Source organism: Siniperca chuatsi, linkage group LG5 (genome assembly GCF_020085105.1).
Source record: "Siniperca chuatsi isolate FFG_IHB_CAS linkage group LG5, ASM2008510v1, whole genome shotgun sequence".
NCBI classification, from domain to species: domain Eukaryota; kingdom Metazoa; phylum Chordata; class Actinopteri; order Centrarchiformes; family Sinipercidae; genus Siniperca; species Siniperca chuatsi.
In genome coordinates this window covers 12,670,310-12,697,173 of record NC_058046.1, presented here as the reverse complement: position 1 = coordinate 12,697,173, position 26,864 = coordinate 12,670,310, and the positions used below count along the sequence as shown (strand labels likewise).

General features: G+C 41.5%; 1 protein-coding gene across 12 annotated transcripts in view; it reads left to right on the top strand.

The window, feature by feature from the left end:
* The window catches only part of gapvd1 (GTPase activating protein and VPS9 domains 1), a 31,618-nt gene extending 6,072 nt beyond the window's left edge, over positions 1-25,546 (top strand). Inside the window, exons 2-30 of one of the 12 annotated variants that reach the window (XM_044196272.1) lie at positions 1,560-1,778; positions 2,421-2,688; positions 2,802-3,374; positions 3,468-3,551; positions 3,624-3,758; positions 4,635-4,827; positions 5,441-5,518; positions 5,781-5,804; positions 7,022-7,176; positions 7,520-7,649; positions 8,677-8,802; positions 8,943-9,116; positions 11,765-11,902; positions 13,185-13,319; positions 14,009-14,128; positions 14,480-14,557; positions 15,393-15,739; positions 15,908-15,995; positions 16,801-16,833; positions 17,491-17,562; positions 17,659-17,787; positions 17,879-18,005; positions 18,150-18,262; positions 19,148-19,307; positions 19,442-19,629; positions 20,148-20,361; positions 21,871-21,943; positions 22,088-22,285; positions 22,534-25,546. In XM_044196272.1, the coding sequence (XP_044052207.1) occupies positions 1,594-1,778; positions 2,421-2,688; positions 2,802-3,374; positions 3,468-3,551; positions 3,624-3,758; positions 4,635-4,827; positions 5,441-5,518; positions 5,781-5,804; positions 7,022-7,176; positions 7,520-7,649; positions 8,677-8,802; positions 8,943-9,116; positions 11,765-11,902; positions 13,185-13,319; positions 14,009-14,128; positions 14,480-14,557; positions 15,393-15,739; positions 15,908-15,995; positions 16,801-16,833; positions 17,491-17,562; positions 17,659-17,787; positions 17,879-18,005; positions 18,150-18,262; positions 19,148-19,307; positions 19,442-19,629; positions 20,148-20,361; positions 21,871-21,943; positions 22,088-22,285; positions 22,534-22,674 (4,479 nt within the window). In that variant the 5' untranslated portion in view covers positions 1,560-1,593 and the 3' untranslated portion in view covers positions 22,675-25,546. Of the gene's footprint in view, positions 1-1,559; positions 1,779-2,420; positions 2,689-2,801; positions 3,375-3,467; positions 3,552-3,623; positions 3,759-4,634; positions 4,828-5,440; positions 5,519-5,780; positions 5,805-7,018; positions 7,177-7,519; positions 7,650-8,676; positions 8,803-8,942; positions 9,117-11,764; positions 11,903-13,184; positions 13,320-14,008; positions 14,129-14,479; positions 14,558-15,392; positions 15,740-15,907; positions 15,996-16,800; positions 16,834-17,490; positions 17,563-17,658; positions 17,788-17,878; positions 18,006-18,149; positions 18,263-19,147; positions 19,308-19,441; positions 19,630-20,147; positions 20,362-21,870; positions 21,944-22,087; positions 22,286-22,533 lie in introns of all 12 variants that reach the window. The other 11 variants (XM_044196273.1, XM_044196271.1, XM_044196279.1 and 8 more) reach the window with 11 other exon arrangements.
* The last annotated feature ends 1,318 nt before the right edge of the window (positions 25,547-26,864 follow it).

The following is a 26,864-nucleotide window of genomic DNA, read 5'->3' as shown; positions in this document are numbered from 1 at the left end:
TTTAACTAAACATTTACAAAAATGATGACAATCTATTACTGTAGTTGGAGATCAGTAATCACTGTTTATCTCTGTTTTGCCAAGGGAATTCAATGTAGAGCCTATCATTATGTGTTTAAATCTGCATAACCAATTTTGATTTGTCAGGCATATCAACTCTAACGTTGTGGTTGTCTGTTAGCTTGTGAGCACTGACACTTCCTTGCAGTCATTCCCACTCTGAGGCAGTTTTCTCCAGTCTAGTCTCATTCTCCTCCCAGAGCCATAACTCCACAGTTAAATCTGTGTTTGCTATGTTTGCAACCCGCCACAAAGAGGCTTTTGTGCAAAGGATTCACCAAGAAATCATTCAAATTTCATGCACTCAGTTTGGTTTGTATGTCTTGGCTGTGCATATCTGGAATAGGGAGAGTGATTTGCATATTCTTCTATGTAGCCTCTCCCGAAGCTTGTGAAAGCGTGCTTCTGCTGTTGTCGTTGGGCCAGTGTGTGAAGCACATGGAATGCAAATGACTTCCCTTGCATGACGCAAGCATCAGAAAAGGGAACCATTTCCTGCTTCTCCTCTAAATACATTTACTTTTAAATACAGCATAATTCAAATAATGAATACTGATAGTATTTCCAAAAAACGACATTAAGGATGTGGTAAGTTACTATTAGGTAACTACAAGTTCAGAATGCTAACTTTCTTGGGTTTATTGGAGTGTTTGTTTGGTAACAGACAAGTACACATGCTAGACAGTCCCAAAGCATCGTTACAAGTCCCATGCCAGAAAGTTACAACAATGACGTACTGAAAAACTGAAAGAAAAAATACAGTTTTTCCTGTTTGATTGATGTGCCTGTGAAAAAATCCTTGCAGTTTACTGTATAGAAGCTTAAAGGGGTAGGCCTATATGAAGTTGAGGGGGACTTACAGGAGACAGATTAATAAAAGAATAGTCAAGCTTGAAGCAGCAGAGGCTGTGATACCCTGACCTTTGGCTCCTTTAGACCCTCCCTGCTTGGTAAATATCTTTTAAACTCAATGCCCCAGTTAGAACTGTGAAAAATGTTCATCACAGTTTCTCAAAGATTTCTTCAGGTGTCTTGTTTTGTCTGACCAAAAATCCAAAACTCAAATATATTCAATCTACAATAAAATATAACAGAGGAAAGTGTTGTGATTACATTTCTGATGATTGAATAATCATAATTAATTGACCAATCGTTTCTACTCAAAACACAGGCTTTTTGTTATAAATTTAGTCTGAAGCACAAGCTGAGATAACCTTAATGACATCATTAAGGGTTATTTTCTCAGACTTGACGAAGCATCTTTAGAGCTACAGTGGACATTACACAACTGTTCACTGAACAGTCCTACTACAGTAAATTGATGTTTAGATGTAAAATTGATGACGTTCCCCTTTAACACAGCTGACTTAAGAAACTTTTTTCTTGCTAATGGGACTTTGGTCTAACATTTAATAAAAGGTTATTTGAGCTTTTGTTTAGTTGGCGTTCCACATATTCATCTCATTTTCCTGTTTCCTGTTGTCCCTTTTGTGCTCCAGGCATTTCCCTCTCTGCTTGTGTGAGCTGGTGAAGATGGTGAAGCCAGACATCCACACTCTGGCCCACCACCTGAAGCAGGAGCGGCTGTACGTGGCATCCGAGAAGCAGCTGATCCAGAGGCTCAACAGTGATGTGCTGAAGACAGCTGAGAGGCTGTACCGGGCTGCATGGATCGCCAAGCAGCAGAGGATCAACCTCGATCGTCTCATTCTCACCAGGTCAGACCTAACATCAGGAATAGTTCAACCTTTTGGGAAACATGCTTATTTGCTTTGATGTCTTTGCATTTAGCACAGAGCAGGAGGCAGTTAGCCTAGCTTTGCATAAACTCCATAATTGGAGGCAGGGGGCTAACAGCCAGCCTGGATCTCTAAGGTTAAAATATACTACCAGCACCTCTGAAACTCACAAATCTAATCTAATCTGTACCTAAAGTTAACATTTCCTGTTATGCATGCCTGTGATTTACTATTGTATCTTGTGGTACTTACGTCAACAGAAAGGAAGCAGTTTTGAATAAATGACAGAGAGCAATATGCAGTATGTTGTTGGGAAATAATTTAAATACTGGTAAATGCAAATATTTGCAAAAACATTTTGTATATTTGAGGATGTGGTGAGCATTTTCTGAATGTAAATTCTGGGCTATATGTGTGTGGATATATGTCAGTCAGAATTAGGTTGGACAATGCGTCATCTACCACTTAGAAATGGCTAGGATATATTCTTTTAGACCCACTGTGTTTGCAGGTGGGGTGAGATCTGGTTGTCATAGTGAGAAGGAATTACAGTATATAATGTTAGTTGTTGGTGCAAGATATATATATAATATAAACTAATGAAACAACTCTGTTCTACAGTGCGGAGGCGTCTCCGGCTGAATGCTGCCAACATGCCAAAATGTTGGAAGACACTCAGTTCGTCGACGGCTACAAGACTCTGGGCTTCCAGGAGACAATCTATGGCGAGTTCTTGGCCAGGATGAGGGAGAACCCCAGACTGGTGGCGTCCTGCCTGGTCGCAGGAGAGAGGCTGAGCCAGGAGCACACCCAGGGGGTCATCCATGCAGTCTTCACCTCACTTTATGGCAACTGTATCATGCAGGAGGATGAGAGCTACCTGCTACAGGTCAGGGGCCCTACCTGTCTCTAGTGTTACACATTTACAAAACAATTTAATAGCCTCTCAGTAAGATGAGATGTTTTTTATCTGCTGCAACTTTTTTTCTTGCCAACTCCCAGGTGTTGCGATACCTGATAGAGTTTGAGCTGAAGGAGAGTGACAACCCTCGCCGCCTACTGCGACGGGGAACCTGTGCCTTCAGCATCCTTTTCAAGCTCTTCTCCGAGGGCCTGTACTCAGCCAAGCTCTTCCTCACCGCCACCCTCCATGAACCCATTATGCAGCTGCTGGTGGAAGATGAAGACCACCTGGAGACTGACCCAGCGAAGGTGACGGAGCGCCTAACTCCGGCCCAGCAGGAACGCTTCGGAGAGAAGGGCTCTGAGGGCTACAAACAAAGGGTGCAGGCAGCTGTGGAGGCCAATGAAGCCAAGCTGGTAGCTCTGGTCAACAAGTTTATTGGTTACCTGAAGCAGAACACCTACTGCTTTCCCCACAGTCTGCGCTGGATTGTGTCGCAGATGTACAAGACTTTGTCATGTGTGGAGCGTCTTGAGGTGGGCGAGGTGCGCACCATGTGTACGGACCTACTGCTGACCTGCTTCATCTGCCCAGCTATAGTTAACCCAGAGCAGTATGGTATCATCTCAGACGCCCCCATCAATGAAGTGGCCCGCTTCAATCTAATGCAGGTCAATGGCACAGCATGTATTCTATTTACACATCATACATGTGGCAATCATTCTACAGTATAGACTGATATTGCATATTTTTTTGTTATACAGGTGGGGCAGCTTTTGCAGCAGTTAGCCATGGCTGATGATGATGCAGACCCAAGGAGGAAAAGCAGTTTGTCCAAATTTGATAAGGTGTGTTATTATTAATTATTAATTTCAGCAACATATTTCTCCTTGTACTAATTTACCTTTCTTCGTCTGCAGAGTTGTGTAGCTGCCTTTCTGGATGTGGTGATTGGAGGAAGAGCAGTCGAGACCCCACCCATGTCCTCAATGAACCTCCTCGAAGGCCTCAGTAGGACTGCGGTCTATATTTCACATAATCAGCTGCTCGTGCTGGTAGGCTCTTTTGCAATTGATATCCAAAAGTAACATTAGTATACCATGTGAAAGTCTGAGTTGTTATGTGCTGCCACCCTTTTACAGGGTAGATGAGAACAATACATTTGTAGCACCTTCCTGCAACATTTGCATATTTCCTTGAAAATCTGTGCAGTAAAAATTTGTGGAAATGCTCAGTATTATAATTTTTGTTTTGTCGTTATTTTCAGGCATAGTTTGTAGTATTGTTGAGCAAATATCTTGTTACTGTCCTCCAGTCAGTATTGTTAATGGTTTTCTTGTGACCATTAACCAATGCAGCTTTTCTATGTGCCCTCATTATTGACCTATCATTTTGCAATGTTTACAAGTAAATTACTCGCAGTTAAATCATGACTGTGAAGGTCACATTTAATAAAGGGAATTACACAAGTGTCACTTTTACTGGAATGCCAGCAGTATGTGAAATATTTAATAGACGTGTGATAAACACAGTTAAGTAACTTGTCCAGGCAACTTACATATAGTTGCAGACACAACAGAAATATGGCAAGAGATAAGACTTATGCATTCTTACTTCATGACCTTAGTGACCTGACCTTTATGTCAGGCATCTCAAGTGCCTTTTGATTTATTTGTGTATGAAAGCTGTGTGTGTGGCTTTTGTGTTGATTCTTTCCCTCCATTCATTGCAAAATACCTTTTGTCAGTGAACTCTAATAAAGCGATGTGTAATCCCATGTTTTGTACCAGCGACAGTTTAGATTTACGTAGAACATGACTTTGGCAAGTGCAAACTTGTCATCTCACACCCTTCCTGAGAATAACTGTCGACTTCCAATGAGTGATTCATTGTGATGTTCATAAGAATAATGTCTTCCACTTCCTGCATAGGTGGACTTTGTGCGGAGTGTGATGGCAGGGGACCACCTTCGGGAGGAGGAGCACATGGCTCTGGAGACCCTGCTTGCCAACGTGCCCCGGTCTCGAACTGTAAAGAGCAACAGTCTGGAGCTCACTCCCTCCAACACCCCGCAGCTCTCCCCAGCTACCACTCCTGCCAACAAGAAGAACAGGCTACCCATAGGTACCTACCTCCACGGCCTCTAAGCCTTTGTCTTCCTGCCACTCTGGGTTTTTAGAATACATGTATTGATGTGCTCGATATGATGCGACCTCTTGTAATTTCCTGATGTGAGAATCTAAGGCATATTTTGCTTTATAGGAATATCACAATTTGAAACAAGAACTGGAAGATAGAAGTGAAATAGTTTGTCTAATGAGAAGCAAAATAAAGAAGTAAGAGTTGAGTGGTGAAGGCTAGTGAAAGGCCCGTGTTTTATAGGAAGCTAATGAGCTTCTTCTCAGCTTGTTATGAAGATAATTAGCATGGCCTGGATTGAGGCTCAATTACAGAAATGACAACCAATTAAATTACCAAATATAAATGAACTCATTTTAATTGGAATGGATGGAAAAGATGCATAGACTACCTTCATTAGCATTCTCAAGACAAATGATGCTGTAGCAACACCCCCTTAATTAGAAATTAACCACTTGTGCTTGCTTCTCTGAAATACGATGTTTATACACACAATCTTGACTTGATACTTTTCAATTCTGAGATGTACTCTGTATTCTTTCTCCAACTCCCTACCTTGTCCTTCTCCTTTCTTCCTGTGCTGCCAATGAATGACCAGGACAACACTTAGCCGCTATAACATCCTGGGACCCCACAACCACCACTCTGTCTCACATTCCATTAGTAACCCCTTTTGGTGGGTAGCCTGTCAGTCGTGTTACAGCTAGAGAAAACTTAACCCATGTATCTGTTGTTTCCCCCAGCTGCGTGTTAGATAACATGCTCTTAGCTGCTCAGTAACCTCCCTGCCTCGCCACTGTTACCTAGCAGTGCTGTTGTCCATGTGCTCTCACCATGCTTGCTTTGCCTTGCACGGTGCTTTGGCTCATTATTAGAGCTAAGATGTTTTTCCACTCATTTTGTTTTCTAAGTTTTCCCCTTTTTGCTTCCTCATTCAGCGGATTATGGCTTTTCATTATCAGGTAGAGTGGGGAAAAATCTATCTTCCACCTTTCCTCCTTCTGGTCTGTGCCTGAGTTGTGGTCGTAATAAAGGAGACACTAGTGCAATTACTTTCCACAATGATGGTGGCTCTGTGATGGCGTGGTTGTGTTCTTAATAGCACATATGTCATCTACTCATCTCTGAGAGAGTAAGAGCAAAACTAATTATAGGGACAACATCAGGGATTTTTAGTGATTATATTGGCTCTTTATGTTTGTGAATTAATTGGAGTACATATAGGGTTTCAGATTTCTTAAAAAAATTCTCAACTGAGATAATTCTTCCTTATTGAATAATGTGTAATATAACCAGCATCCTTTTCATGTTCTTCAAATTAATTCCCTATTCATGCTTTGATGCAAGCATCATTCATAAAAATACTTGTATTGAGATGGAAACACAACCCAGAATGTAATGTGGTATGTGACCACATTACAATCCACTTGATTGTATTTATGTAACTCTCTTGAGATGATTGGAGAAGTGAGTTTCAGCACAGATCACACCAAATAATATCTAGAGTCAACTTAAATCTTATTTCATGTTCATATTTTCATGTAGATTGTTTTATAAGTTCTACTTTTAATGTTGCTAAAATAATTTTGTTCTAGTATTCTCTAGAGACTTTGTGAGCAAAGCTGTCTATGTGCTTTTGTGTGTGTGTGTGTTTTCAGCTTGACCAGTGAACTGTGCGCAGTGGGAATACCATTTTCAGATTTCAAAAACGTTCATGCTAAAAGAAAGCTCAGCCTTTATTATTGTTAACTAACTACTGTCTAACGAGAGAGAAACTCGTCTTTAATGTCACACCAGTGTATAGCTACATAACGAAAGAATTGGAAAACGTTCAACGGGTAATTTTCACATTTTCTTTGTGAAACTGATAAAACCATTGTGACTTATCGCTCATTTAGAAGTAGAAACATTATTAGCCGCTAAAGTAATTCTCATTTCTTATGAATAGTTGTTAGAGGCAATGCATTGGTGTGATATACCAGATGAGAGTCTTGGTTCTAGTTTCAAGCTTTGGGCTAGAGCTGTTCATTTTCACAAATGTTGTTTGGTGAAACATGAATACCTGAATGTGTTTGCCTAAATCCATTTACCATATGTTGTTATTTAGTGTCCTCTGAATGTTAGAATCAGAAAATAACAGTGGTTCCCTACTAATTCCCTCCAAACTGCCAACCAGCAGCTGCTCGTAGCCGCAGCCGTACCAACATAGCCCAGGAGGGGGAGGCAGAGGCCAGCTCCCAAGAATCCCTACAGGAGCTGATGCCAGAGGAGGTGCTGGTGATTTCACTCGGAACTGGTCCCCAGACTGTCCCTGGGATGATGTCAGAGAATGAGGTAATGTGATTTGAATTAATGTACTCATTTGCAGGAGAGATGATAATGTGATACATTCAGTGTCATATTTTTTCCTGTCATTGAAGGGTAGTAAGACTTCTTAGAGTCGGTGTCACGCATTGTAGTAGTGTGGTAGTGCAGTTATATAGTGCTTTGTGTGTGCTTGCAATGTTGATAAGAAACATTGTATCTCATGTAAAAACTCCCTGATCCAGGTGGATGGTCTGCTGCCATCTTTGAATGAGGTAATGCCTCTGACAAGAAGGACTCATGGCAAAGCAAGTTTGCAACCAAACATAAGTGATATTTGATGTCTGTTCTTCCTCTCTCCACTGCTCTCTAGGTTTTGAACCTGCAGATGGCTGATGGGGCCCAGGGGGACGGCCATGCTGATGATACTAAGCTGCATGGTAAACCAGACAAAACCCTGCGCTTCTCCCTCTGTAGTGACAACTTGGAAGGCATCTCAGAGGGTCAGTCTGCAGTCTGATGACACATAAAGCTAAAACATAACAAAAAACTAATTGCTGCTATTGCAAATTGCTTTTTCTTTTGTATTTTCAAAGTAATATCAGAAAACTTGGAAAGTAAAAAATGTTTTTGCTTTGGGGGAGGCGCATCAATGTGATTATGAATCGGTCTCCATCTGCTTTTTTGTCTTCGTCACACACTTATATACGGTGCCAGACAAGGGCAAACGCACTGCAGCTTATGAAAACACGTGCAAATAGACAAAACACAAAGAAATTAAGAAAACCTCTTCATCAATTAGACAACACATGCAGCATTTAGCGTGCAGCATTTAGCAACATGCTGCAAATACACACAACACAACCAAATACACAAATGCATGAAATTGAGTCCAGTCCGTATCATCCGTTCATTGTTTTTCTGTTATTTTGTTGTGTACTGTTTCTCCACTTTGCACCTCGTGGAAGCATGCAGATTTTAAGAAAAGTTTGTAATTTTTGAAACTGAAAATTAAGGTCAATTTGAAGAAATTTGAAATAAAAATGTTGGAAAACTATTGTTAATCATTATAACCAGGTTCATCAGTGATGACAGACGGACTAGCCTGTTATGAACGTTGGAGTGACCAAGTGCACATAAATAGCATTTCCTAGGTTAACATCTGTCATAAACACTAAATCTCCTCAAATCATTCAAATTACTGATAGAATTCCACTTTTTCCCTCTGCAAGATCTTGCAAGATGCATGCAGCGGTCACTTTTATTGCATGCGCAGAGTAGAGCAGCGGCAGAAGTCAGAAACCCACAACATAAACATGGATGATACACAAACCCGACTTTAATAATTTCATGAGTCAGAATCCGTGGCAACAACAAGCGTGTCCAAGCTGTGTTCAGCACTTTTTAGTGTCCTCTGGAAACAGTTCCGTTGTAGTTGTGTGTATTTGCAGCGTGTTTCCTAAGTGCTGCGGATGTGTTGTCAATGTTGTCAGATGTTTTAATTAATTAATGATTAATTTTGTTCCTCAGGTCCATCCAATCGTTCTAACTCTGTGTCATCTCTGGACCTGGAGGGAGAGTCTGTTTCTGAGCTGGGAGCTGGACCATCCGGGAGCAACGGGGTGGAGGCTCTACAGCTTTTGGAGCATGAACAGGGTATGTGTGTGTATTTCTGAATGTTGAGTTGGAAGCATAACTATATATTTTTCAGACACAGCAATTTTGTAAACAGATGAACGATGAGAAAGATTACAGATGAAAGATATTCAGTCTAACATACTGCATGTCTCTTTCAGCCACCACTCAGGACAACCTGGATGATAAACTGCGCAAGTTTGAGATCAGAGACATGATGGGTCTGACAGATGATCGGGACATCTCTGAGACGGTCAGCGAAACCTGGAGCACTGATGTGCTTGGCAGTGACTTTGACCCCAACATGGATGAAGATCGGCTGCAGGAGATAGCAGGTGGGGCATGGCTTTGTTACATGTATTTGTAGACGTTCACTCCCTGCATCAGTAAGCAAATTGATCGATCTGCACAGCCTGTGTGATCTTTGCACATTGAGATGAATTTACTGCACACGGGGACCTCTCTGACTGCTGATTAAGTAGATTTTAGGGAAATGTCATCACCTTGTGGTATGTGGGTGAAATAGCATCAAAAGGCAGGTCTTCAATTCAGCCTAGGTTCTTGCTTCTTATACACAAGCAAGGCCCTTGTTATTTGATCATGATAGTTTTCTGTGATTTAAAATTCAATTGAATTGCATTTCAGCATTTAAATAGCGAACATTATAAGTAAATTTGTAATAATATAGGCCAGTGTTTCTTGTTTCTGTGAACAAGGTTTAATACAGTGTTATATGTTTTGTATTTAGGTGGATGTATGAAATTTGTCTTTTTGTGTTCCAAATTCAGTGCCATTGTTGTAATGCGATTTCCTGGTTCACTACCAAATCTTAACTTTAAACGATGCTTAGTTTGAGTAATACAGTATATCTCGGTATTTATACTTTTGCAATTTAAGAAAAAATACTGAATAATAGTTGGTAATATTCATCTTTTGATTGTGAAGTCTGAAGATGAAGCAAAATGACCAATATCACACTGTGTCTGTTTTCATTCTGCTGCCACTGACTCTTAGATTTGACTGAATATGCAATTATCTTCCAATTATCTTTCAATTGATAGAATACTCTAGTGAAGTGGATGCATTTGATGAAAATAGAAAATAGACTCAAGGTGCAAAACAAGTTCTTTTCTACATGTCTCTGGGAGTATATCCTGAAATTAGCTTGCATTTATCACAGTAGCAGTGGGTAATAAGTACATGCATTATTATTCAGCCTCTGCACTTTGTTGAGCCTAAACTATGTCAGTAAGACACAGGTTGTACAGATAACAGGTACCTCCAATGTGAAACCAGCTGTAGACAGAATTTTTGAGTCTTCATGTTTTTCATACCCTCATTTTCCTGTCTCCTCTGCCTCAGTCTTTTTCGTCACAGCCTTCCCCCTGCCTATCTCGCTCTCTATCCGTCTCTCTCTCTCTGACATTCACTCAGTCCCTGCAGTCTTATTGACCTTGGTTCCTTCTCATTTGCATCCACCATTTTTCATTCTTCGGAATATGGCGTTGGGGGACTTTTCCATCATTAAGTGAATTTACAGCGATTTCCTTATGTGTTTTCTCCAAGGGATTGGGTTATGAGATGCACATTAAATATCCATTAATACCTCATTATCCCACTGATAAGATTACCATGATAATGAGGCAGAAATTCTAATTGTTTCACTTCTTGTTGTGCCACTCATTTAATCATCCACCTGAAAGACAAGTACTCTGCGCCCCTACCTTGAAGACTGTAAACACGGACAGCGGGATAGAGCTCTCCCACCGCCAATGAGAGCCCTGCCCCCGCCAACATCAGTACACACTGTTGCCTGGGTGCTGGCATGCATGCGTGCTCATGGTGTGCGTGTGCCATGAAGTGGAAGCATGAGGGCGCCACTACCACAGGTCGACTTTTCGGTCTTGAGCCTTGGCCACTGACTCCCACTCACACCTGCTAGCTCTTTTCCCCGTCCTTTGCATTCTTCCACCTTGTTAAGCCACGGCTTCTCAAATGGAGATGGAGGGACGCTGTGCTGAGGACTTTGTGGGAGGGTGGGCGAAGCCGTAATTTGGATGTGAGTGATGCTAGGCTTAATCAACAGCTCAAAGTCATGTCCCTGGAGGCTAGGGCAGGGTGAGATATTACCATTAACCTCTGACCTTTGGCACAGTGGTATATGTGCCTGTGGGTCCCAGCATGAAATGCATGTGACCTCCAACTCTCTCTGTGTCTCTGTATGAAAAGCTCACCCTTTCTGAAGCTCCGTCCACACAAACATTTACAGAGGGTTTATCTAGTGTGTTTGCTTGTCTCAGGCCACTTCACAGTGTTGTTTGAAAGTCAGACCTGTAAAAGTCTGATGGAACAGGTTTTAATTAAGATACAACACACGAAATCAATACATTCGGTACCATATAGTGCTGAAACAATTACTCACTAAATTGATAAGTGGATTGAAAGCAAATGTATTATTTGCAAATGCATTTCAGTCATTCCTCAAGCAAAAATGCCAAATATTTGCTGGTTCCAGTGCTCATATGTGAGGATTTGCTACTTTACTGTTTTTATATCATTGTGAAATGGAAATCTTTGAGTTTTTAACTGCTTTTCAGTGAAAAGCACTTTGAAGATTTCACTTTGGGCTTTCAGAAGTTGAAATAGACATTTTTGACTGTTTTTTAAAATAATTTAATAGACTAAATGATTAATTTTGCATTTGAAAAAAAAAATAATTTCTGTAGTGGCATTCTCAAGTTCACATGTTGCTCATATTTAAGATCTGAATAATTTATTAGAACTAATGACAGAATATGAATCAACACCAGTGCCGTAACAACACATAGAGGCTCCGTAAAGAACAAAAAGGTGCCTTCAAGATGACTTTGTGACTATAGAGGTGACTTCTTGCTGGTCCAACACTTTTCCAGACAAAAAAAGCTGGTTCATGCTGTGGAAGTCGGTTGACTCTTTGTTTCTCTCTCTCTCTGTGTGCTCTCAGGGGCAGCTGCAGAAAACATGCTCGGCAGCCTGCTGTGTCTTCCTGGCTCGGGTTCAGTATTGCTGGACCCCTATGGCTCCACCATCTCAGAGACCACAAGTGAGGCCTGGAGCGTGGAGGTCCTTCCCAGTGACTCAGGTAGGGAGCCAGCTTCGTTCTGTTGTTGTAGACAACCGTTTGACTGTTCTTTTGCTGTTGTTATAGTCTTCATTCTTGCACTTTATCTCCATGACAGCTTCAGATGCAGGTTTGCATGAACATGTGTGTAGGCATGCATATTTATATTTGATCAATATAGTGGGGGTTGGGACACCAGGTGTGGTTGCATGGCATTCTATACCAAAAATGTGTGCGTGCATCTGTCATCTGTCATCATATTTGTGTGCACTTGCCTGTCTTTCAGGGCATATCTGTGTGTGCCAGTAAAAGGCAGCTCAGGGTTTCCTTAGAGGGACCACCAGGTGTGTTTGCACCTGTGGTGGAGCAGTGGGGAGGGAAGCACAAGGACAGCAGCTGTCCTCAGTCAGTTGACATGGTGTCAGTTTTTTTTTATCTGGCTAGACTTAACATTGCATTGCTCTGAGACTGGTGTTTACATCTTGCATTGTTATGACAATAATCACACAGGGCATCAGTTTACATCAGTTGTGCCACTGTGCCAATCCAAATGCGAATAAAATCTATTTTCTTTGTCTGTTCTTGCAAATTGAACATACAGTCCAAACCTTTTATTAATGATGAGAGATTATGTACTTAACTCCCCCTTTTGAAAAGCAGTGTTTTGTGAAAATCAGTAGAGTGTTTTATTAACAGCGTTAAGTGTTTCTTTGAAAAGCCTGGGCCTTATGTTAATTGAAGTTGTACACCACTGCAATATGTGCAGTACAGAAATGACATGCATGAGTGTCTTGATTGCTTTTTGTTCCGTTTGCTGCCCCTGTTCTGCTCAGTAATAGCACGATCGGAGGCTTGCTTGGAGTACAGCGCTTGTTTCATGGCTAGGCAGCAGAAAACTACACTCTGAAGAGCACTTCACCAACACGTTATTACTAACGAGCATGCAAATGAGTACTGCTGTTAGTATGGAGCCTCTGGGTTAGACCCAACAGCTCCATTGGGTAGCCAAAGAATTGGCCGTACTAGCTTTATGGTTTGGTTTGGCAGTTATAAGACATGATAATGTATGCTTTGTTTGATTTCATGCATATGTGCGCACTTGGTTTCCAAATAATCTTAACAGAGGGGGGTGGAGAGAGAGAATGGCCATCATCTCTAGTAAACTGCCACGAGTACAGTGGATTATGATTTTCTTTGAAATGGTACTTCATCCACACTTCAAGTGAGATAAGTACACATTCTTCTCTGAGATGTCTTTTTTTCTCAATATATATATATATTTTCCATTTTGGTTCATTTGCAGAAGCCCCGGACCTGAAACAGGAGGAGCGTCTGCAGGAGCTGGAGAGCTGCTCAGGGGTTGGCAGTACCTCAGATGACACCGAGGTCAGAGAGGTCAGCTCGAGACCTAGCACACCAGGCCTCAGTGTTGTCTCAGGTATAAATCTAAGCCACTCTCTCCCTCACCTCCTCTCTCTAACATCTACTTCCTCTCTCTAAAACATTTGGTTCTATTTCTGTTTTTGATCTTGTAGTCTCTTTTGTCTTCTATAAGTTGAAAGAATCATGAATTGATCTGCATTGTTAAATTCTGGTTAAATAACAACTGACAAATAATAACTCTTTCTCACCCTCCTTGATTCTGTGTTGCGTGGTGATGTTGCTGGGAGGGTTGTTAACCAGTGTAGTGGGGTCAGTGTGGATTTTTCTGTATGACACAGGTTATTGCTGGTTGTCTTTTTTCCGTTGGCTCAGTTGGACATGCTATGTTGACATGCATGAAGTAGTATCCTAGATTAAGAAGCCAGCGATGATGTTCCTGGCTCAGCTCACAGGAAAACGTCCCATGGGATCCGGCCGATGGATATTCTGCATTTGATGATCACTCTTATCTTTGTCTTTCCCCAAACCCACGGGAGCTTACGCTACCAATTTAGAGTTCCCAGTGGGTTCCCATGTGAGAGAGACCATGCAGTATAGTCTAAAGAGAAAAATATCCTCTTTTGTTTGAGAGACATTGAACATGCAGGTTCTGTTTTTTGACTGCTGCCAAAATATTTTACTGTATTGAGTTGCTTGTGTTTCCTGAATGTCAACACTGTGTTGTTGTTTTTTTCCCTGCTGCAGGTATCAGTGCAACCTCAGAAGACATCCCCAACAAGATCGAGGACCTGCGGTCAGAGTGCAGTTCAGACTTCGGAGGAAAGGACTCTGTGACCAGTCCAGATGGGGAGGAGTCAGTCCACGGTAGGAGAGTGTCACATCCCTGCTAGGCCAGCTAAGCCATCAGTCCAGTGTCTATCTGGTCTTAACAGCATCAGCCACAGCTATCAATCCCTGTCACCTTTACAGCTGCCACCCAGCTTAATCACTGTCTTAGTTCTCAATAGTTGTAATTGTTACTTTAAAGTTTTAGTGTAGAGTTAAATATTCTTTGTTAGCCTGGCTGGGGAATCACATTTGGTGGCCAGGCTATAATCTTTTTAACTTTTTAACGCTATAAACTATTTGTTAAAATAACAGTAATGTGCATTTGTGCATCAGTGGTTAATTTAGTAAATGCTCTTAATTGTCTAGTATTCTCATGTGTTTTTACAGGAGCACATCATCTGACATCTCCACCCTCACAGACCGATTCCTTACTGGCCATGTTCGATCCCCTCTCCTCCGGTGAAGGTAATTTGCGCTCCCAGAATGCTCTACAGCCAATCAGAGCTAGAAATGAGTATCATTAAATCCCTACCCTAATTTCACAGGCTCGCAGAACAGCTTGAGCTCTGTGAAATTAACCAAAAGAGTGCCTGTGCCCCCTCACACAAGCCTTACCCCAACTACTGGACATATTATGTTATTAAGTGCAAGTGAAATGTCATTTCATTTGGCCCATTTAGTATCCCAAATTATTCTTAGCAGTCTTTGTTCCTGTGCATTTTGTTTGTAGTGCAGGTGGAAATTGTGTGAGAGGAATGGTCGTGGCTGTGTGTCTGTGGCAAGGTGAAGGGATGACAGGTTGAGAGACCTCACCCCAGGCTCTTTGGCACTGTCCCCTTGTCCCACTGTGCTCATGGCACGAGGCTGCCATTGGAAGCTTTTCAGGAGAGAGAATGTACCCTTGGAACAGGTGGCCTACCTATACCTAGGGCTCATCTCCCACTAACATCTCTCTTTAACACTCTCCTACACTTTTGAGGTGTTTTTTTTCCTACTGGTTTTATAATGTTTAGCAACTACTCTTTAAGAACAAGTGAGGTTTTGTGGTACAGCACTACCTCATTACTTACCTTACTAATTTCATTAGTATATTTAAGTCTTTGAAAACAATTCTCTAAAAAAGTCTTTAAGAAGCCTGTGCAGTGAGCTCGTAAGTAAGTAACTTAAAGATCAGAGAGAATGTAATGAAAACTGATCATACAAAGTGCACAGGGATGTATAATATTATCTGTTTTCATCTGGAAAAATTCCATCAACTAAATTTTCTCAATCTTTTATTTTCTCTCTTTTATTACCTCAGGCTCCTCCACTGGAACAATAGTGAGGCCTAAAGTTCACTACGCCAGGCCCCCTCACCCTCCCCCAGATCCTCCCATCCCTGAAGCCAGTGCCCTGGGGCCAGAGACGCGCCACTCTCTCTTCACGCCCCACTACCTGGCCCAGGCTGAGCTGGAGCACACCAAGCAGCGCCACTCCTTCCCTGACAGGCTGGTTCGTAGCCGCAGCTCTGACATCGTGTGCCCAGGCCGCCGGCCCACAAGTGACCCCGGCCTTAATCGGCGGGTAGCAGTTGAAGAGCGTGACCCTGCCGGGGCATTCGCCTTAGGACCGTCCTCGTCCCCCAGCAAGGACTCCCTGAAAGGAGAGGTAACCAGCTACAGTGGCGCTCTTAGTTATTGCCATAGACAGTTGTGTTTTTACTAATGCTGCTGAGGAACAGCTTGAAAATAATTCTTTTGTAGCGAATTCCAGCTGTTGTGTGTAATAATCTACCTGCTAGGGTCTAAGTGTTATCTTGGTCATTTCCATCCAAAGGCTGAGGACAGGAAAGACAGTGACGATGAGAAGTCTGATCGCAACAGACCATGGTGGAAGAAACGTTTTGTGTCAGCCATTCCCAAAGGTAAGGGAACAAAACACTTGGTCAGTTTAAGCATGCCCTCTTTTCTAAACTGAAAAATGAACTTTTATACATTTAAAGGTAATCTGTTTGACTGCAGCGCTCCTTTATTTTTTGTTGTTGAAAAAAAAGTTCTCTTAATCACAACTGACAGGAAATATCACACTTTAAAGAGCAGAGCGAAAACCAATTTATAATGTGCGAAAGAGAATGATGATCCATGTTGTCCACTCCATTGCAGATGCTCCAGTTGGAAAATCATGTTTCTTTTTGTTTGAAGTTACTCCAGAGACGTGTCCAGTCCTTTTTCTCTCACGTCTCACTGGCTGCAGATTTATATAGACTTTTCAAAACTAATCAGTCATCAGAGGAGCTTTAACTGTGTAGATTGTATGGCTGTAGCCCTCCCAGCAGTGCTGTCAGCCACCGGCCAATGGTCATTAGATAGACCTTTCTGTCATCAGCACTGATAGATGACATGTCTCTTGTTGCAGTTCTAATCTACAAGCATCTCTCATACATCTGTCTGGAAAATAATGAGCTCTGCCCGCACAGAATGACTGCTTATTACTCTTTGAGATAATGATGTTTCTTAAGTAAACATTAAATTGATATTCATAAAATGGAGGACAGTGTGCACATGGAAAAGTAGAGAGCCGTAAATCCTAAACCACCAATCTCCCGCCCAAATCTCTGTAGAGCCCTTTGTGTTTGTCCTGTTGCTCTGCATGGTGACGCACAGTCAGTTGTCTGGCAGAGCGGCAGCCTGTGTGTGAAAGGCCAACCCTGTCTGTTGTGTTCCTCACAGTGCTGTATTGGACGGCTGAGAGTGATGTCCCAGGTAACGCTTCCATGCTGTCGTCATTGAGCTAGCTTTACTGCTGGAGCCAGCGGCTGCGTGCCCGTGCTGCTTTGTAGATGTCGCCTTAGAGCTGTAGAGCTGTGATGTGACATGGTGTAGCCTGAGTTCCTACGCCCACACTCCTCATCCATGCATCCGTTTTACCACCCTTTTTTTTCTTTTTGCTACAGTATTTCACCATTTTACTTTATGGAGAATACAGAATATCAATGTAGATACTCTACCCAGTGTTTCCTGTGTGTGTCATCAAATTGTAGACTCTGTGTCTCTTGTTTGTCCTGTTTGCACCTTTGTGTTAATAGGATAAGCATCAGTAGGCTTATTTACATCTATATTGACTGGATTTTTTATAACAAGTTACGGTGGACCTTTGTGATATTCTGGTATGAACCAATGGTTTAAATCACCATTTCAATCTTATTTTGCTTTTTTCTTAGTAAAGTTCTACACTAGACTTTTTTTGGTACTGTGTGATACCATACATCCTACATTGAGATTTTTTCTCTCAATACAAACCATGAAAAAAATGCCCAAGATTTACCAAAGTGGCTGTGAACAGGTGACTCGTGATCAGCTTGTCATTCAGTGATAGTGAAAGTGATGTCAGTCCACCAATCATGTGTCTCTCCTCTACAGCTCCGATAGCAGCATTTCGGAAAAGGGACAAGCAGGAAAAAGACGACGTTACCCAGGAGCGCATTCCACAAGGTCTGTCCTGGTTTGGTTTGATTACACTACTAACTAGCAACATTTGGATATTATGTTGGGTTTAATTTTAATATTGTGTGTTGGTGGGTTTATCAGATGACCCATTGCCCAGACATAGCTCTCAAGCGCAGGCAGCTGAAGACATCCTGGACAAGTACAGGAACATCAAAAGGACCAGCCCGAGCGATGGAGCCACGGGCGGAGCTTCTTACGATGGTACAGGAGGTCAGGAGAAAACACTCTTGTAAATATGGGTATCACAAACACTTGCAGTAGTTATATGGAGTAATTTGCCTGTTTTTGTGTATGTTGACAGATCTTTGTGTTGAGGACAGTGTACATGACTCTCCTAGAGAAGACACTCTGCAGAACATTTCCACAGATGACCTCCCAGACTCAGCCAGCCAGACAGCGCAGCAGCATGACTCCAAGTTCTCTTTCAGGTCAGAAAATCACAATCCTGCAGAACCCCCCAACATACAATCTCAACACTTTCTAGTTTTCTTAGCAGACATTGTTAGACACTGCTGTTAATTAGATTTTTGTGTGTGTGTGTGTGTGTGTGTGTGTGTGTGTGTGTCTTCCAGTGATGCAAAGAAGAAGTTGAGGTTGGCGTTGTGTTCTGCAGACTCAGTGGCTCTGCCCATCATGGCTCCTGCAACCACACGAAATGGGCTGCCTGACCATATGGACTCTGAAGGTAGGCAGTCCTTGAGCATCTATGCTAAATCTCTCCTATATTAGTACTTGAGTTCATAGTAACCTGCTATACACTGGAACTGAACAATTATTAGAGCTCCTTTTGCTTTCTCTTTTCTGAAAAGAGGGAACATTCTATTTCCTAGCATTTTTCTTTTTGAGGCAGAACAAGTAGTAGAGCATTAATCCATGCAGGTAGAGTTGGGACTGCATTAGTGCTCCTGTTGTAACGAATAACTGGTGATAACATGCAAACTGATTATGAAGCACAATTTATTTATAACATGATTACAGTTAGAGAGTGTATTCATTTAGAGCTGTTGTTAAAATTGGTACTTTTGACTAGACTTTAGGTATCTTTGTCACAACTTTCCATAGGGAGCCGGGTACAAGCCCTTAATGTTGGCAAGCATCCAACCTGCTCAAAGTGTCCTTAAGCAATACACCAAATCTGTACCACCTTCACCTTCTAACTCGCCTTCCAAGGTTTGGGGCCAATTCCCATATGGTGTCACAAAAATATCACGTTATTAAACAATCATACATATTAAAAATACTCGTGTTACCACATAGATTAATATTAGTCCAAGATTTTATCAGAAAGTACATGTTTTCTGCTCAAAATAAAGACAGACCTCTTAAGCTTTCCTCACAGCAATTCTGCAGGGTACCACCATCACATCCTGAAGCAGGACAATAGCAGGCAGAATCAAGTGACATCCTGTGAAATGGTCAACAGTAAAACCATACGACTCCATCATTGTGCCCATCGGTCACATTGTCATGTGGAGGCAGCAGGTTGATCAGATTACAGCAACCAGCCGTTCCTTTTGTGAGCGGCGAGCAGTGTTGTCTAATGCTGTCTCCCTATCGTCCTCTCCCTCAGAGAATGAGATCGTCTGCTTCCTGAAGATCCAGCTAGCAGAGGCCATCAACCTTCAGGATAAGAACCAGATGGCCCAGATCCAGGAGACCACGCGCTGTGTCAGCCGCTTTGACTCTCGCACCTGCAGGAAGCTGCTGGCTGCCATTGCTGAGGATTACAGGTAACTGTGGAGGCTTGGAGAGACGTGGGTCTTTCATTTTGTTATCTTTTCTTTGTTCAATGCATAATGTTGTTTTAAGCTTGCAATACAGTGGCAACAATAGAATGCAAATGTTTGTGTGTGTTTCCTTTTAGAAAGCGGGCACCATACATAGCTTATCTAACCAGGTGTCGTCAGGGCCTGCAGACCTCTCAGGCCCATCTGGAGAGGCTCCTCCAGAGGGTGCTGAGAGACAAGGAGGTGGCTAACCGCTACTTCACCACTGTCTGTGTTCGGCTCCTTCTCGAACACATGGAGGCCAAGATGCTTGACTTCATTAAAGGTATCTCTACATTTTCACTTTCAGTGTACCTAAACCCTAGCTGAGCATATTGACTTGTTTGTTCTTCAGCTGGCCTTTGCTGCTAGCTTCCACAGTACAGAGACTCCTCACCTTCTTGACATCCTATTTACTGCCATGTTTTAGCAAATTATACATGATTTACAATGTTTTTCCAATATCACTCCTCAAACACAACAAGAAAATAGATGGTGGTGGTAAATATAAAGGCAGTCCATCCCCAAACAGTTAAGTCATAGATATGTTGGGTTGTCCACCTTTTAAAGTTTGACAATTTAATCAGCTTATGTGAAATTAGAGACCTAGTTCTAGAGATTTTACTCTCCTTTTTAGATTACACATCAGAATTTATTTCCAAGTATTTGAAATGCCTGTAAGTCTATACACAACATCACTTCCAAGCTCAACTTGACTTAAAAACAATAATATTGTTGCCCAGTAGAGGCTGCAGCTATGTCCTGTGCTGGTGTTACATCTGTTGTTTCTCTGCTCCCCTCCAGCGTTCCAGGGATGCACAGCAGCGGATGACAAGACGGCAGCAGTGGAGGATTTTCTGAGCTACTTGTACGGTGCCATGGCCCGTGATGCCATTTGGCAGTATGCTAGCGAGGACCAGCTGCAGGATGCCCAGATGGCTATTGAGCGCAGCGTTATGAACCGTATCTTTAAACTGGCTTTCTACCCCAACCAGGATGGAGATAGTCTCAGAGACCAGTGAGTAGCTGATATGACACCAGTGCCACACAGTCTCATAAGGCAGTATTTTGTTATTTTCTGAAGATTTAAAACCTAGGAACTGTGGGTGCAGCAGTGCTTTGCTCTGGCCTTCAGGATTGAAAGTAACATCAGTCTGAATAGTAGATAGTAGACTTTGATACTACACCTAGGGACCTCAACATAATGTGCTGATGATAGTCTGAGGTCTGAAATGGTTGTTCCTTTTGAATTTATGTTGCACTATTTTGCTTTTTACGCAGTCAAATAAGTAAAATAATATTTTCTCATATCTTAGCATGTATTTTATTACAAATTCATTGAAGCAGTTTTGTCCTGGTGTAAAAGTTCTGTTACATAACTTCAGAAAGGGATCCTCCACAGCTTCATAGTGCAGTGAAATGCCGTCATGTTGTAGCAAAAATAATTGTGGTTTTGAAATCATATCACACATTCACAATATGCTGTGATGCTACGATGTGCATCACAGCATAGCGGTACTGCATCTTTGTATAGCAAACTAGTTATAGCTAAATTTTGCTGCTAACATTTACTTGGAATCCAGGTAGTTTAATTTGTGAATTTTCTTTTAAAGATTTGAAGCCACTTAATCAGTCATAGAGTGCTGCAGAGATGACGTCTTTTTGTGGGTCAACACGGATTTTAGCGTCGCCCTGGTTCCCTCGTCAAAAAGCCAATGGAATTTTTCCATTGGATTTTGGATTATTATAGAAAATAAGCCCTGTGGCATATAAAAGTTTATGATACTTACACGTTTTGTTCAGCAAGATAATCTTCACAAATGAACACTACTTTTATAATTTTTGTGTAAATGTGTAAAAAGTGTAAATGCCATCGCCAGAAGTAAAAAACTAATGTTAGGCTATAAACGAACTACACCACGGTCGCATAACTTCAACGTCACCACCACTAAACTTCCAACTTGAAATTTGATTTTGCGCACTTACCTCTTCTACAAAAGCCTTTCTTCTTAGTGTGACCTGATCAAGCTAGTGGTCATGGCTGTGGAAAGTTGGAAAGTTTGAGTTACAATAGTTTGCAGGAGCATGAGTATGAACCCAACGAGGCTGTAAAGGCGGACTAGTGAGTAAATGAGTTTCCGTGTTCGGCGTGATGATGTTTAATGTCCCCGACAACCTCTGTAGTCTCATTTAGCCACTTGTTAGCAACTGCCTTTTTTAAGACACGTAAAAGCTTCAAAATTCATGAGTGGGGTATTTACTGATGTATTTTATGTCATAGAACAAAATGTGAAAAATGTCTTAAACTTGTTTTAACCACAGACCTCATTTCAGGCATCTAACCAAAAACCCCGTTGACTTCGAGACGCGGGAATTGAAGTACAAAAATGCTAACTTATTTCTGGGTTTTAGGACTCATTCCTGCGACACTATTAAAAAAACCAGAGAGGAAGATAAGTTATAATATCTACTGACAGAATGTGTACTCTCTCTGTTGTCATATACTGCGTTGTTTTCTCTCACACAGGCTTTTCCATGAACATATCCAGCGGCTCTCAAAAGTTGTGACTGCCAATCATAAAGCTCTTCAAGTCCCAGAGGTATTTTCTTGGTGACATTTTTTTTATTTCATGCAATAATGGAGAAGGAAGAGACTTGTTGGTACAAGTAGCTTCAAAAAGTGTTCGGCGTTGTTTGAGGTTTTTTGTTATTTTTAAAAAATGTTTTTACTTTTCTGGTTGCAGGTTTACCTGAAGGAGGCTCCCTGGCCCTCTGCACAGTCTGAGATCAGGACCATTAATGCATACAAGACGCCACGAGACAAAGTCCAATGTATACTGCGCATGTGTTCCACCATTATGAACCTCCTCAGTCTGGCCAATGAAGACTCCGTCCCTGGAGCTGATGACTTTGTCCCTGTGCTTGTCTTTGTCCTCATCAGGGTAAGTCTGTTATTACTTTGTTCTTCCACGCTTTGTTGACAGCACAGTCAGTACTAAGCTGTATTTTTAAACAACATTCCCCCCCAATGACTGTATTGTAACTGCAAGGCACCATGAGGAATGCTATCTGCTAAACTGTGTGGATATATTTTACATATTTACATATTTATGATTATAATCTGTACGGCGTTGCGTGAGGTTCTTTCAGCAGCTAATGTGGGCCCATCCCCACATCTCCTCCCCTGCAGGCAAACCCGCCCTGCCTGCTGTCCACCGTTCAGTACATCAATAATTTCTATGCCAGCCGGCTGAGTGGGGAGGAGTGCTATTGGTGGATGCAGTTCACCGCGGCGCTGGAATTCATTAAGACCATCGACGATCGCAAGTGAAGCAGAACAGCCACCTGTATGGGCAGACTGCGGGGGAAGGAGCCGGGAGACTGGGAGACTTCCCAACCAACTGCTCTCTCAGCCCAGCTTATAAAACCTGGCCTTCAGCCTGCTCTTTATTTGTATAGCTTGTACATAGCCAGAGACGTTGAAAGATGACAAAATATATATTACTTTATGTATGTGGACAAATCCAGGTTTTAGCCGTGGTGAAAAAACGGCCTTCGGGAAAAATTGGCAAGATGTTAACTTTGAACCTGATTTGGATTTTTCCTTATCTTTTTGTCTCTTCAGTAATGTTTCACTTTTGGGGTCTGTATTAGGAATTGTATATATACACAATTATCAATATGACATTAAATCAACTTAAAAGATAATCCTATATAAAGGGACCAGACTTCTTTGATGTGATCACTGATCCCCCCCCCCCCCAGAGTGAGAGGGAAGGGCTTCCAATTAAATTACAATATAATGTTCATTAAATGCATTGTAACGTGGAGATTTACAGTGCATGAGAGTTACTAGTGGGATTTAGTGACTCTTAAATACTGAGTTCAATTCACAAAAACCATACTACTCATAAGGTTAGTGTGTCAAACAGTAGGGCAGCTTATTTCATGAAGTGTTTACTTCATCTTATTCCCCCCAAAAAAAGTGTCAGTGAGAATTTGGACATAAGGGCCCACATATTTATATGAAATAAAATGTATTTATTTCTGTAATTCTATTTAATGCTTTGTTTATCTCATTTAAAAAAAAAATGTGACTGCATATCATGCCCATTCGCGATGTCTGAGGCAAGTGGTGTTATAATAAACTTGCTAGAAAAGCTTGAGTTAGGAAGGCACCTTAGCGATGAGTAACCCTTAGGTGGGGATGCTGGGCGATTATGATACAGGGTCAACTCATGCACAGAGTAGTGGTGGCATTTATGGAAATATTGAAAATAGTGCCTTTGTTGTGGGGCGCTCTGTACAGGTAGTTTTTTGGTTTTGACTATTTTTTTTTTTAACCAAGCATAGGCATTATTCCCCACACACACACACACACACACACACACTCCAATGGGCCACCACGTCTCACTGAGAAACTTTTGTCCAGCCCTTGCTGAAGAAACATGGGCACCATTGATTGTCATGGCTCAGTCCCTTTAATGCACTTGAGTTTGAACAAATATCCCCTTTTGGTATTCTAGATCCTACCTCAGAGTTGAAACCAATGAGCCTGATATCAGTCTGTATACAGTAACTGTCCTGCATTGGTTGACAACAGAGTACTGGATCATTTTTGCACTGGTAAAAAATAGTAAAACAGTGAGAGGAAGGTAGTAAAAGTTGGATATTGAGCTGCTGTGATGCTTGTTGTGGTCACATCACCCTTAATTAACACAAGCCTTTGTTAGCGAACAAAGATGTTTTAGTTTCTAATCTTATACCTGAGATGCCACAAGTGTCCGCATGGGCCAACTAGTGAACTATTGGATATTAGCTCTCTACCTCCTCATACGTTCAAGAAAGGGACTCGTGTTTATGTGCACTTATATTTCTTTTTTTTCCCCCCAATTTGGCGTGCTGTGATATCTTAGTGTCATTGTATCTTTCCAATTATATTACAAGCATGTCTTTAATTATCCAGAAATTACTAAAAAAGTCCTCTTCTCTTGAAATCCTCTGCTTCATTTTTGTGCACAGACGTGCCACGTGTATTATAGTTTTCGATAATCCATTTCTTTTCACGATTAATGAACTGACAGCACAGTACACGGTAGGATAGAAGAGCAAATAATCAACACTATTGACTTGTTACTGACTTGCAGTTTATGCTAAAGTGGTTGGTGTAGTACGTGAGTGTGGTTTTTATCTAGTGAGTGTGTGAGATGATTGTGTGATTGCTTGACCCTCTGCCTCCTCTTGCATGAAGTCATTGGATGGTCTGTACATTCTCAATCATGATAAACAGTAGAATAGGATTAGTATCTGCAACAGGCCAGTAATTGAACCTGCAAGAGGATGCAAAGCTTCTCTTTGTGTCCGTGATACTTGCATATCAGAACTCGATGATTTATTTTGCACAAAACAGATGTTTTCCTGAACAAATTGACAGGGAGCAGTGCATTTTGAAATGTCATTACTTCTGGCCTTTACGGTCATTTAACATAAACACATTGTGATTAAAATAATATTTGAGTAGCTAAGTTAAGCACCTGACTGTTACTCTTTCAAGCTGATGCACATCCACATTTATGGGCAACATCACGAACGCATTTTTATATCTGTCTACAGTAGCACATGCTACAGATTTGTATGTGTCTGTGCAGTATACTTCCTTGCAGAGTCTGTGTAATCAATTTGATGAGAAAACCATGCACTGGAAAATCAAGTTGCAGGTTGCATCTATACTAATTAGGTTTATGTGATGTCACTTTAATTGGAAATACATACTCCACAAATCTGATGAAATTATTTGGACCTGGCTTATGTTTCAGCTTTTACTCAGATAGCCGGGTCGCAGCAGCGACAGACGACCCCAGTGAAGTACTGATCAAAACACCACATTATTTACACAAAAATACAATGACTGTGATAGCAACTGCAATTTTAACTCTGATTGTATGCAAACCACTGGACAGTGGTGTCAAGTAAACAGACTACGGAGTTGGTCTGTTCTTCAAAGCTTTACTGCTCTGCTCCCTGTGCAATTGAGTTGAAAAGCTGAGCAGAGAAAAAAAATTCAGAGTTTTACATTTTACATCTAATTTTACATTTAATTGTAAGCTTGCACAATTATGACATACGGGAAAAGCCGGTTTGTCTTTACTGTGATTAATGCATTATGTAATTCTTTAAAAACAATAAAAGAAGCAGAAGTTTTATCTTTTTTTTTTAATATATATTCTTCTGTGGCTCTTGAGATACATTATGCATTTCCCTTACAGGAGGAGAATGTCGAAACCTACTGTACACGCACAATAGTGTTTCATTATTCCGCGGCTCCTTGGACAGTTGTAGGTATATTTGGCCGACAGTTCACACAATAGAAGAAATGGTAGTGAAATTTATGCATGGAATATAATTGTTAGTGGGGGCAGTGGAGCAGCATCATCCAATCTAGCAGCCACAAATAGCAACCTCTCAGCAAATATTTCATTACTGCTGACAAGTGTACGGTGGATTGTAATTGGAGATATCCCCTCATCTAAAAGCCCTCCTTACTTCCCCGATTGCCTTCTCTAATACTCATCTTTTTTTTTTTTCATCATAAACTTCTTCGTGGGGTGCTTTGTGTCCCCAGATGATATCTTGCAATTGTTAATTTAAATTCAATTGTTAATTTAAATTTTGGTGTGTGAAGTTAATTAGTTGCATAAGCCAATGGCTACATAGGCCAGATTTGGAGATTGGATCTTTTGATTATGTGGCTCTTAGCTGATTTGAGATACAAGGAGGCTTGGTTTTGTTTCGTATTATGCTGCTCCACATACTGCATTATCATTGGCTAATACCTTCTTCAGTGCTGAACTAGAGGCAAAGGGAGGCTGTGCAGACATCACACACGAGGTGTAATGTCACTTCCAATTTATACAAGGTATCAGAGCAGTGGAGTTTGTTTTACAGGTGATGACAGATGGATCAAGTGAAGAAGAAGAGGGGGTTGTTGGACTCATCTGAGTTTTATAGTGAAGACATGAACAGGCCTGAGGTCTCACCCAGATGGTTGTGGAATGACAGATGATCAGTCCATCGGGGCTCGTGCATGACTTAACACGTTGGTCTGGTACTTCCTGGTTGTAGGGAACGGTGGAAGAGCGCCCCCCCAAATAAATTTTATAATTTCGGTGGCAATGGATCCCTAAAGATAGGTCAAAATGAAAGTGATCCAAGAGTAGAGAGAATAAAATAATGCCGGATGACTAAAGGTGCATCATTATGTCCTACACGCCTTATTCCCCATGTAACATTACCTGGAATATCACAATAATAGTAGCTTTATTCCAAGGATTCATTATATTTAAAGAGGGGATCCAGGATTTCCATACTTACCATAAGACCATGCAGCTGCAGGAAAAACAACAACAAACAACATCAGCACTGTTATGCTCAGTGACTGTACATGCTATGTCCACTGTACAAGTGTATGCTTCACCCTCGGTGTCCTGCAGATGGCAGACGCACCATTCCCGACGACGGTCT